Genomic DNA, 13079 nt, shown 5'->3' on the forward strand with positions numbered 1-13079 from the left:
CTTCCTGAGTGAGGTGACGTCCTGCCTTGCTTCGGCTCACCCTCCATGGAGTGCGCCCAGTGTCCAACCAGTTCCAATGAGATAAATCAGGTACCTCAGATGGAAATGCAGAAATCACCTGTCCTCTGCATCAATCACGCTGGGAGCTGCAGACCAGAGCTGTTCCTATTCCCACATTTTCATATTAAAGCAAAAATACACACAATGGTCTCAACAGATGCAGAAAAGCCATTCATAAAATTTAATATTTCTTCATGATAAAAATCTGAGCAAGGTAAGGGCCAGGCATAGTGGCTCACACCTGTAATCTCAGCGCTTTGGGAGGCCTAGGCAGGCAGATCACCTGAGTTCAGGAGTTCGAGACCAGCCTGGCCAACATAGTGAAACCCCATCTCTATTAAAAATACAAAAATTAGCTGGGCAGAGTGGCATGCACCTGTAGTCTCAACTGTCCGGGAGACTGAGGCAGGAGAATTGCTTGAACCCAGGAGGTAGAGGTTGCCATGAGCCAAGATTGCACCTCTGCACTCCAGCCTGGGAGACACAGTGAGACTCCATCTCAAACAAAAATAATAAAAATAAAATAAAATTAAAAAACTCTGAACAAGGTAGAGAGAGAGAATTTTGACAAGATATCTATCAAAAACAAAAAGCTAACTTCACATTTAACAGTAAAACTTCAGAAGCACTCCAATGGAAGTCAGGACCAATATAAGGATGCTAGCTTATCTGTAAATTACATAACTGGCTACACAGAACTAAAGAGAATTTCAACCAAACCATCAGAACTAATTAAGAGTTTGAGATTATGCTGCATATAATATTTACATTAAAAAAATAGCATTCTGCCATACCAGTTAATAACCAACTGGAAAATGTAAAAAGAAAAAAGAAAGCCCATTTGCAACTACTACAGCAAAAATAATCTATGAATAAAAAATATGGGAAAAAATTTCATGGAGATAGTTTAAGTTTTTTTTTTTTTTGAGGCAGAGTCCCGCTCTGTCACCCAGGCTGGAGTGCAGTGGCGCGATCTCGGCTTACTGCAAGCTCCGCCTCCCAGGTTGCCGCCATTCTCCTGCCTTAGCCTCCTGAGTAGCTGGGACTACAGGTGCCCGCCACCGCGCCCGGCTAATTTTTTGTATTTTTAGTAGAGACGGGGTTTAACCGTGGTCTCGATCTCCTGCCCTTGTGATCCGCCCGCCTCGGCCTCCCAAAGTGCTGGGATTACAGGCATGAGCCACCGCGCCCGGCCAAGTTTTTTTTTTTTTTGAGATGGGAGTCTTCCTCTGTTGCCCAGGCTGCTGTACAGTGGCATGATCTCAGCTCACTGCAAGCTCTGCTTTGTGGGTTCACGTCATTCTCCTGCCTCAGCCTCCTGAGTAGCTGGGACTACAGGTGCCCGCCACCACACCCGACTAATTTTTTTTTTGTATTTTTAGTAGAGACGGGGTTTCACCGTGTTAGCCAGGATGGTCTCGATCTCCTGACCTCGTGATCTGCTAGCCTCAGCCTCCCAAAGTGGATAATTATAAGATATTTAAGGCAAAAAGATTATCAAAATTCTCACCAATTGTAGCTTATACAACATTCATGGAATAAAAACTTACTTGATCCATAAATTCAGCTCAGTTCCAATAAAAATCCCAGTAAGTCTTTCTATAAAGGACTAAGTGTAACAAGGGCAATTACAAAGAACAGCAATGTGTGGAAACTCTTGACATACTACATATCAAAACTTATAAAATTCTGTATTAAGATAGTGTGGTGCTAGTAGAAAGTCAGAAAGTGCCCAAAACAGAACTACATATTTAGGAAAACTTGGTATGATATAGATGGCATTATAAACTGAGAATAGACTACTCAATAAATGGTGCTGAGACAATTAGTTACCTATATGGAAAAAAAATTAGATTCCCTACTTCACATTGATTTTTATACAAAGTTAGTTCCATGTGGATTAAATATATAAATGGGAAAACCAGAAGATTTAAAAGAAAACATACAGAAGAACCGTCCTGATCTAGGTAGACAGGATTTCTTGACCAAGACAAAAAGCACAAACAATAAAATACGACAGTTTTGGCAATATTAAAATCAAAAACATCTGTACAAAAAATTGAACATAAAGAAGAGAAGCCACACAGAGAAAGATATTAGCAAAATGTAGTAACAAAAAAGGATTAGTATTAACAATACTCTTACAAATTGATAAGCAAAGATAAAGCCAATAGAAAATTGGGCAACAGAAAAAACAAAAACAGATATAAAAAATAATAAACATTAACATGTAACTATATATAACATATATTACTGTTACATTGTTAAGTTTTAGATATAAAATGCATATAAATAGCACAAACCTAAGTACTAACGTTAAAAAACATTACTGGGTATGCGAAACACCAAATAAGGACAATAGTCACTACTACAAAGAAGAATGGGAGACTTTAACTTTTATTTTTAAAAATTCGACATAAATTTGGCAAATGTTAACATTTTTTAAAGTTGGGTAGTGAATAAACAGGTATTCTTACTCTCTGCTAGTCTCTGTGTTTAAAATATTTCATGATAAAGTGAGCAAATGGTTAATTTTACATAAAAAGAACTTTAACAGATGCAAAAAATAAAACCTCTTCTCATTCGACAAGCAGTCTAAATGGGGAAAAAAGAACCGAATCATAAAAAAGGTAGCAGATAATGTCACCGTGGCTTACCAGCCTAATTAAAGCTTATTACTTGTTATGTATATATCCTTATTAAACTAAGTAGTTACCGTGTTAAAGCATTTTAGTGTTTAAATAAAAGATTTCAGAACACAGCAGAAATACATTCCAATATGTTGGGGTTTTTACGCTTACGAAAATCTACAATAGTAGTTGATTTGACATTTGAATCACACCTATCTGAATTAAGATGTCCAGTACTACCAAACAAAAGCCACACGAGGCCATGAAACACTCCCAACTCTGCATGTTTTAGCCTTTTCAAAGTCCTAGAAACCAACTGATACTGATTAAAAACCAAACAAAAAACTATAGCCCTCAGAAAAATACATCATTTTGCACACAAAGGCCATCCATAGGCCTCAGATCTAGAACTCCTGCTTTAATGTTGCTTCTCCAATCTCAAACTGAAACACTGGCTGAGTTACGCTGGAAAAGAAGGCAAAGCGTTCGGGGCCTGAGTTCTAGTTGCGTAAAACCTTTCGGGCTTTCGGCAACTTCTCGAGAGGTTAACACCTTTAACGAGACTTTGTTCCCTACCGATGCCGTGGCTGGACAAATGCCTCTGTCAACTGCTACAGACCCAAAGTCTATGCTCTAAAGATAGTGAAGCCGTTCTGTCAAAGTGAAAACAGAAGGGGTAGGTAGGAAGCCGCCCCGCTTTCTTTCAAGCACAGAGACCCAGAGAGACGCCCAGGAGCTCCCGAAAAAAACGTTGGTGCTTAAGAGTTGCCGGGGGTCAGAAACAGCTGTGAGACACTGAAAAAATCCCCACTGGTAAGCGCCCCAACTCCACCTCGACTCCTACCCGCAAGGTTGGGGACTGGTTAAAAGGGGGGGAGGGAATACCTCCCCCAACAACCGCTTCAACCGCCTTCGGCCAAGTCCCCGCTCGGGCCCACCAACCTCACAGCCTGAAGAATCCCACACTCACTGGAAAGTGGGGCCGGGTCCTGGTCCCGGTCCGGCTCCCGGAATTCGGCGGGTCTCCCAGGGTTTCGGGGGAGGTGGCGGCTGGGACGCCATCTCCTCCGCCTCCGCTCGGCTCCCGCTCCTAGCCCGGACTGTCCAGGCCAGCGTAGACCAGCACCTCGAGCGCAAGGCACAACGGGAAGAACACCGAGCCGTCCACCCCTCCCACCCTGGCAGTCAGAACAAGGCTTGAGTTACTTCGCCAGCTGAATCCATACAGCGAGAGGATGCTACTAATTTGTAGGAAGAAACACGTTCTTTGTATTTGCCCCAGAAAGAGCTCCTGTTCTAAATCTCAGGGTAAAGGCTCATCGATATTTCTGGCAACGGCTACGACTCCCTAGACGTCAGAGTCCGACAGAGGCTTTTCTGGGAGTGGACCAGTAAGGCTGGGAGTAAAGCCCCACGCACTCCTACAGTCGCGTGGGCGGTGGGGTGAGGTGGCAAAGTAGGCGATTTGACGGATTTCCCTACAAACAAGAAGGGAGAAGCTCACTTAGTCCTAGCGAGAACGGGCTGGTACTTTCGTTTAAAGCTCACGTTTCCTCGGGGAACAGAATTGCTAGACGCAATAGGTGCGTTGTCTTTAGTCTTCCCCGTTCCCTTCGAGGGCCGGAAGGGGTTAAATCTCAGGCTCCGGCGTCTGGGGAGAAGGTGAGGCGGGTACGTATGAGGTGAAGGAGTGCAGACTGGATGCAGAAGAGGTGTGGCGAGAGAGAGAGGTCGTTTCTCTCCTGCTGGAGCGGCTTTGTTAGCAAAGGAGGGGTGAGTGGGAAGTTTGTTGCACCTGACCGAAGGGGGAAGGGCTTGCTTGGCCAAAACTGAGGCTTGAGGTTAGATCTCGGGATGAACTTTTCAAGAGTCCACAGTAGATTCCATAGCTGAATGTTTCAGAAGCCCAGTGAAGTGTGATCACCTTTTTCCCCGTAAATCCACACCCCCAGCCCCACGCCGCGGTACGAATGACACCCTTCGGTAGGGAAAGGAGTTTAAAAGATCTTAGGATATGAGACTCAGGCAGTTTTTTCTCACACCCTGCTCCTTTCCTCGTTTTCGATGACTAGTTTTTGTAATCGTCCAGGAGGTGAAAATAAAGTCCTTCCTCTCCTCCAGTAAGCCAGAGACTGGGCTAGTTATCCTTGGTCTGGGGAGGAGGGATTCAGTCCTCCTAGGGAGCCTGACACGTGAAAGGCCGCTGTGTAGCAACTTGTTAGCGTTGTTTCTATAAAACAAACACGTAAACGAAAAGCAAACATCTTGAGGGTAACCAACACTGGAAAACTTACATTATGGGATGCCTTTTTCAGGGCTTGCTTTCAAACATAATCTAATATGGACAACCGATTTCTGATGTCTTATGAAATCCTGACATTTCATTACCTCACGATGAAACAATCAAATTTAAGGCGTAACGTGTTTTCTCCTTTTAATGTTGATAGATTGTTGGTAGGTGAAATTGAGAAGTTGATAGATTGTTAGGAGGTGAAAATGATGTTGAGAGGTTTGTAAATTCCTAGCTCGTTTATTAACACACATTCAAAAGAGGTCTTTTTGTTTGTTTGGGGTCTATTTTTAGACCTCTTCAAATTACTCAGGACTGGAAGTTTTGTAATTCTCATCAATCAGGTTTGGGAACTTCTCAGAGCCAGGAGTTTGTAATGTGTCGTTTATTCGCTTTGCATGATACCTTTGTTCTTGTGAATTTATTGGAGAAATAAACATGGTCTTATAGCCATGGAAAATAAAATAAATTTTAATATAGCTATTTAAGTCTCTAGGGAAATCATTAAGTGTCCTTTTAAAGTGCTTATTGATTTGTTTATTGGAAGAGGGTGTATTTGTGTTTCTTTTTGAGTTAAATGTTACTTCTGAATTAAGTAAAATTCTTAAGCTAAACTAATGGAGAAAAAATAACTTAGAATAACCGGTGAAACAGAAACAGTTTCTCTGTGTATGTAAGTCAGAGATGCACTGTAAATGCTTATATTCAGCCCCTCACAGCATCCAATCTTTTCTCTGCATCAAACTAGATTAAATGGACTGGGAAAAGGGATACAGATCACTAGTAAATAATAATGACCTTGACCACACAGATTTTATTTATTTATTTATTTATTTATTTATTTATTTTGAGATGGAGTCTCGGTCTTTCGCCCAGGCTGGAGTACAGTGGTGCGATCTTGGCTCACTGCAACCTCTGCCTCCTGGGTTCAGGCGATTCTCCTGCCTCAGCCTCTGGAGTAGCTGGGACTACAAGCACGTGCCACGATGCCTGGCTAATTTTTTGTATTTTTAGTAGAGATGGCATTTCATCGTGTTAACCAGGATGGTCTTGATCTCCGGACCTTATGATCCGCCTGCCATGGCCTCCCAAAGTGCTGGGCTTACTGCAACCTCCACCTACTGGGTTCAAGCGATTCTCCTGCCTCAACCTCCCGAGTAGCAGGGATTAAAGGCACGTACCACCACACCTGGCTAATTTTTGTATTTTAATAAAGATGGAGTTTCACCATGTTGGCCAGGCTGGTCTTGAACTCCAAACCTCAAGTGATATGCCTGCCTTGGCCTCCCAAAGTGCTAGGATTACAGGTGTGAGCCACTGGGCCTGGCCAGATCTTCATTGTTTAGAGGTTGTTTTCCACATATTCTGTCCTCTTTCTTGAAAATATCATGGAGCCCAAATTCACTTAGGCAACCCTAAATACATGTTTCTCAATTCTGGTGTCTCAAAGTTGTCACCTAGTCAGCTTGTATGGTGTGTCCATACAAGCCTGATTTTTTTCTCCCTGCTGACTCACATATTCACCTGAATTAGAATTCAGCCAGATGCAATCTGTTTTTAGTCGTCCTGGCTGCTGAACTGATTTTTATGGTGAAGAGTTCTATGTAACTATATACCTGTCTTCCTCATTATTTTGTGCAAGAATCTTGATAAGTGGCAACATTTAACAACTTGCAAGTAAGTAGTAAGTTTTAGAGGTGTGGAAAACACAGACTAGAAGAATCACATCTTTATACTAAGCTGTTGGGAAGAGCTTCACCCTTCCACAAATTTTAAGCAAGTTCATTTGAATTATGAAACTGCACAAATTAAAAGATGCCACTGTGTTTCTATGACCACAGTTATAGCATGCCACAAGATTGCCATGCAATGATTATTTTCTAAAATATTGGTAGTTGATCATTTTAAGGTAATATGGACTGTTTCACTAATTAGAAGATCTAGTTTTGCTGAACAAATTAGGTTGTTTGAATTTTTAGTACCCCTCCTTCCTGGTAACAGGAGACAGATTTGCCCTCATTCTCTATATAGTATTTTTTTTGTGAGTTTATTTAAATTGCAAAAATTGGCAACTTAAGCAAACCGTTGCTCTCAAATACTATGTACTTAATTCGTTTTTGTTGGAGGTTTTTTGTTGTTGTTGTTTGTTTGTTTGTTTGAGATGGAGTTTCACTGTCATTGCCCAGGCTGGAGTGAAGTGGCACAATCTTGGCTCGTTGCAACCTCCGCCTCCCAGGGTTCAAGTGATTCTCTTGTCTCAGCCTCCTGAGTAGCTGGGAGTACAGGCACACGCCAACACACCTGGCTAATAGTTTTTGTATTTGTAGTAGAGATGGGGCTTCACCATGTTGGCCAGGCTGGTCTCAAACTCCTGACCTCAGAAGATCCACTCACCTCGGCCTCCCAAAGTGCTGGGATTACAGGCATGAGCTACTGCACCTGACCAAATTTGAGTAATATTTTTAGATTTTATGACTGGCTTTGGGGAAAGGGAGTTCTGGTTTCTATGACTCACCTTGAGGAAGAGGGACAGTAGTTTTTCTATGGCTAGTCTGGGGAAGAATGAGAGTGAGAGACAGGAGGGCAGAAGGTCAGAGAAAAAGTTTTGCTTCTGAGGCTGCTGCTGAGGCCTTCATTTTGGGGTATGGCTTTCTAAGCCCCACCACCAGCAAACTCATTTTTAATTTCTTATAGGAAAAGTTTAATGAATTAACTTTGTACAATACTGAATGGTACAAAACAAAGAGCAAAATTTCACCCTGTACCTCTGTTTTCATTACCCTCTTCAGAAGCAACCATTCTTGATTATTTTTATTTCTTTTGATCAACTTAGTTATATTGATATATTTTATCATAATCCAGAATGCTAAACTAAATTTCTTAACAATTAGAAACCTTTACTGGATCCATTTTATAAACTTCCTTCAAGTTTGTATTTTATGATATGTGTATAATGAAAGGGGCTTGGTTAGAGAGTACACAATAGTGCTTTTCAAATGAAAGCTAGTTTTTATCCCTAAACATGATGACTTGTCTGTGACAGTAAAATGCAGAAGCTGATCATTAGTTTTACTTTTTTTCTTTCTAGTTATAATTATTCAGTATGTTCCCACTGACTGAGGAAAACAAGCATGTGGCCCAGTTGTTGCTCAGTACTGGTACTTGTCCAAGATGTATCTTCAGATTCTGTGGTGTGGATTTTCATGCACCTTACAAACTTCCATACAAGGTATTTTCTTCTTTTTTTTTCAAGTTAAGAGAAGGTTCTCTATATTTTACAATGAATGCCTGTACTTTTGAGAGCAGGTATATATTCATAACTCTTTTTTAAATTAAAAATCTATAATAAAATGAGTGATAGTCTTAATTTTGGAATAGTCTCAGAAATGTAAGTTCCTTCTTAAGTGATTGTATCTAGGTATCTAACATTTAGTGTAATGGGATCTTTGTGGAGGAACTCCCTGGTGCATTTAACGTTTGTATAGATGTTTCCTAAAGGATATCTAAACACAATATCACAAAATATTGCTTCCTCCCAGGAGGGGCTAATATTCCTTACATGTCCTACTAAGTGGAAGCATTGTGGGTATGGTTGCCTTTTTCTGTTTTTTCCCATTTTCTATATTACTAGTGGTATTTATAAATAGGTATTTGGAGTCCTTTAGAAATAAATGCTTATCATAATCATTATTACTGTTATTAATGACAAAAGTAATATACAGAGATCTTTGACATTTATGGTGATATACAGAGAGCTTTGACGTTTAATATAATACTTTTTGCATAAGATGTGTAACATTTATGAAATGTTTGATTCTAAAAATGATACTCTTTTTAGAGGCAAATAGTAATAATACATATGTAAATATATACTTTATAGACAGTATGTATACAACATATACACACACAGTTTCTTGTAATTTAAAAAATTGTCCAGGAGTTAGTAGTATCAGTTATTTTTAAAATGTTGTTGTTTCTATTATTTTGGCAATAATAATATATAATATTCAATTATCATTACTATATGTCAAGCTCTCATATAATTCTCATAAACTGATTAGGTAAGTACATACTATGATTGTCTCTATTTTCAGATGAAGAAACTGAGATACAGAGAGGTTAAGCAACCTGCCCAAAGTTACACAGCTATTAAGTGAGCAAGCTAGGATTTGAGCAGTCTGACTGAATTCAAAACCTAGGATTTGGAGCTAGAAGACATGGATTTGAATCCCAGTTCCACCACTTTGCAGCTTCAGTTTACTCCTCTGTAAATGGGAATGATGATAATACCCACCTCACAGGACTTTAAGGGACGATACCTAATAAAGTATGTGGAAACACTGGAAACACTTTGAAAACCAGAAATTGGCCGGGCGTGGTGGCTCACGCCTGTAATCCCAGCACTTTGGGAGGTCAAGGTGGATAAATCATGAGGTCAGGGGTTCAAGACCAGCCTGGCCAAGACGGTAAAACCCTGTCTCTACTAAAAATACAAAAATTAGCTGGGCGCCGTGGCAGATGCCTGTAATCCCAGCTACTTGGGAGGCTGAGGCAGGAGAATCGCTTGAACTTGGGGGTCGGGGGTGTGGAGGTTGCAGTGAGCCGAGATTGTGCCACTGCACTCTAGCCTGGGTGACTGTGAGACTCCGTCTGAAAATTAAGAAAACAAAAACAAAAAACAAACCAGAAATGGTACTTGTGCTATGATGATTTAAATATGTGTATATTCATTTATACACAATATGACTGTAAAGTAATAAGACTGGTTTTGTGTAACCCTGCTTACACATTTTTTCAGATTATTATTCTATTATATGTTATTGGATTTTAAATTTATATTAAACTATTACTCTATTATGTTATTAGATTGTAAATTTATATTAAGAGACTGAGTGTTACCAATTTTTGTGTGTTTCATTTTATGTAAAGAAATATACAAGAATATTTGGACAAGTTTTTGGAAATGTTCTTAAATTTTGATCTGTTCTATTCATGTAGCTATGTATGTATATGCACATCTGTATATGCACTATGTTTTACCTATATTACAGATTTTAGGTAACAACAAACATTTGTGTGAGTCAAAATGTACCTGTATATGTATGTACGTATATTTATCTGTTAAAGCAGGTGAGCTAATTTCTCAATAAAGTGGATTTAAATTTGTTTGAGTGGAAGATTTTTTCCCTTTAGAGTCAGTAAATTGTCATCTGAATGAATTTGAAAAAGATACTTTTTCATCAATGGCATAAAAAACATGTCTAAACAAAACGGGAAAATACTCTGAGTATTTAGATGAGAGGGATATCTGAATGAGAGAAATATGAGAATGGTTTCAAAGAAATGCAAGTTCTAATACAAGACAGAAATTAGGCAAACTAGAATATAGTAGAGCATGTCTTTCAATTAATATATGGAAATAGTTTATAATCATATGCTAACTTTCAGCATTGTCAGCATTTGTGTACTTTTCTTAGTAAATTTTCTCCAAATTATTTTTACTTATTAGACTACCTCTAATGATCAGATTTCATATTAAATAAATATTATACTTGTGAGCGCTTAGTAATTGTGAGGTTATTAAATAACCTAGCAAGGATGGAAATTCAGTTTGTATTTTTATATGTTAATCATTAGAACTGAAGTTTGTTTTTACTGAAATTAGCAAGTGAATGACTCACAACAGAATTACAAATTAACAAATTTGTAATGGAGCCTTTCTCCCTCAGATTTATGACTTTTGCTTCACTGATATATGGAACTCTTTTGAAAAAGTATTCCCACATATATAATAGAGATAGGTAATTCTCTTTTAAATTCCATAAAAGCCAATGCTGGCTAATAAAATAACTGGATTGCTTCAGAATTGATATGTCAACATTGTAAAATCTGTGATATGTCCTAATTTTCACTCGTATTTTCTTGTTTCGTCTTACCTAGAAAGCCTTAAGGACATTGTCAGTGGGTCATTACTTTTTCTTTCATTAACTTTCCAGGAGTTGCTCAATGAACTACAGAAATTTCTGGAAACTGAAAAAGATGAATTAATTTTGGAAGTTATGAACCCACCTCCCAAGAAAATTCGACTGCAAGAACTGGAAGATAGTATTGATAATCTAAGTCAAAATGGAGAGGGAAGGATCTCTCTTAGTCAAGATGGAAGCATTGCTTCCAAGAACTCAAATTTAAATGTATGTAATGTATGCCTAGGAATTCTTCAAGAATTCTGTGAGAAAGATTTCGTTAAAAAGGTAAATAACCTGTTTTTCATTATAGGTGCAATTATGTAGAGATTTTCAGTCTTAAGACCAAGAATTCTTTTTTCTTTCCTTTTTTGGAGATAGGACAATTCTTTTTTCTTTTCTTTTTTGGGTTTTATTCTATTGCCTAGGCTGAAGTGCAGTGGTACAATCACAGCTCAGTGCAGCCTCTAACTCCTGGGACTCAAGCAATCCTCCTACATCAGCCTTCTGAGTAGCTAGGACTATAGGCATGTACCACCATGCCCACCTAATTTTTTTTTCTTTTTTTTTGAGATGGAGTTTTGTTCTTGTTGTCCAGGCCATAGTGCAATGACGCGATCTTGTCTCATCGCAACCTCCACTTCCCAGGTTCAAGTGATTGTCCTGCCTCAGCCTCCTGAGTAGCTGCGATTACAGGCATGCGCGACCATGCCTGGCTAATTTTGTATTTTTAGTAGAGACAAGGTTTCTCCATGTTGGTCAGGCTGGTCTCAAACTCCCAACCTCAGATGATCTGCCTGCCTTGGCCTCCCAAAGTGCTGGGATTACAGACATGAGCCACTGCGCCTGGCCCTAATTTTTAAATCTTTTTGTAGAGGTAGGGTCTCCCTATGTTACTGTGCTGGTCTTGAACAACTGGCCTCCAGTCATCCTCCTGCCTTGGCCTCTCAAAGTACTGGGATTACAGGTGTGAGTCACTGCACCCGGCCAAGGCCAAGAATTCAATTTTTTTTTTTTTTTTTTGAGACGGAGTCTCGCTCTGTTGCTCAGGCTAGAGCGCAATGAATGGCGTGATCTCGGCTCAGTGTAAGCTCTGCCTCTTGTGTCCACGCCATTCTCCTACCTCAGCCTCCCTAGTAACTGGCACTACAGGCACCCAACACCACGCCCGGCTAATTTTTAGTATTTTCAGTAGACACAGGGTTTTACTGTGTTAGCCAGGATGGTCTCGATCTCTTGACCTCGTGATCTGCCCACCTTGGCCCAAAGTGCTGGGATTACAGGCGCAGGCGTGAGCCACCACACCCGGCCGAATTCTTTTTTTTTTTTCCGAGACAGAGTTTCACTCTTGTCACCCAGGCTGGAGTGCAGTGGTGCAGTCTCAGCTCACTACAACCTCCACCTCCCAGGTTCAAATGATTCTCTTGCCTCAGCCTCCTGAGTAGCTGCGATTACAGGCATGTGCTGCCACGCCCAGCTAATTTTTGTATTTTTAGTAGATACGGGGTTTCACCATGTGGGCCTGACCTCAGGTCTCAAACTCCTGACCTCAGGTCATCTGTCTGACTTGGCCTCCCAAAATGTTGGGATTATAGGCATGAGCCATCGCGCCCGACCTTCTGGTTTTTGTTTTTGTTTTTGTTTTGAGACAGGGTCTCACTGTGTCACCCAGGCTGGAGTGCAGTGGCATGATACCGGCTCATTGCAACCTCCACCTCTGGGCTCAGGTGATCCTCATACCTTAGCCTCCCAAGTAGCTGGGACTACAGGTGCATGCCACCATGCCCCAGTACAAGACTTTTTATATTGAAAGGAACACTGCCATTCATTTCAACTTTTTTTCACACAATTGGATCATTAAAATATTTTCTTAATTTTTTTAAAAAACCAAAACCTACGATTCTCAAATTACTTTTTAATTGACATATCTGAAAATTAATAAAATGTATATTCATGTGTTTCAGTCATAAGTGCTATTTAATTGAAGAAAAATGTAGCAGTTTGTTTTCATTTTGCTGTTTAATATAGCTGAATTACAGAAAAGTTCATTTCTAGTTGTACTTATTATTGTCCCGAAAAGACAGGTGGTACAGCCCTGTAGAAGGTAAATGATTGAATGTGGGATTGCCTTTTGTT

General features: G+C 39.9%; 2 protein-coding genes across 6 annotated transcripts in view; one reads left to right on the forward strand and one right to left on the reverse strand.

The window, feature by feature from the left end:
• The window catches only part of PEX13 (peroxisomal biogenesis factor 13), a 36509-nt gene extending 32733 nt beyond the window's left edge, over positions 1-3776 (reverse strand). The window contains exon 1 of the mRNA XM_050753501.1: positions 3661-3776. Within this exon, the coding sequence (XP_050609458.1) occupies positions 3661-3752 (92 nt within the window). The 5' untranslated portion in view covers positions 3753-3776. The remainder of the gene's footprint in view (positions 1-3660) is intronic.
• A 140-nt stretch (positions 3777-3916) lies between these two features.
• PUS10 (pseudouridine synthase 10) overlaps positions 3917-13079 on the forward strand; it is an 84948-nt gene continuing 75785 nt past the window's right edge. Inside the window, exons 1-3 of one of the 5 annotated variants that reach the window (XM_050753495.1) lie at positions 3917-3998; positions 8069-8209; positions 10977-11231. In XM_050753495.1, coding sequence (XP_050609452.1) covers positions 8084-8209; positions 10977-11231 — 381 coding nt within the window. In that variant the 5' untranslated portion in view covers positions 3917-3998; positions 8069-8083. Of the gene's footprint in view, positions 3999-4181; positions 4464-8068; positions 8210-10976; positions 11232-13079 lie in introns of those variants that run through there. The other 4 variants (XM_050753491.1, XM_050753492.1, XM_050753490.1 and 1 more) reach the window with 4 other exon arrangements.

The sequence above is a fragment of the Macaca thibetana genome, chromosome 13 (genome assembly GCF_024542745.1).
Source record: "Macaca thibetana thibetana isolate TM-01 chromosome 13, ASM2454274v1, whole genome shotgun sequence".
Classification (NCBI taxonomy): Eukaryota; Metazoa; Chordata; class Mammalia; order Primates; family Cercopithecidae; genus Macaca; species Macaca thibetana.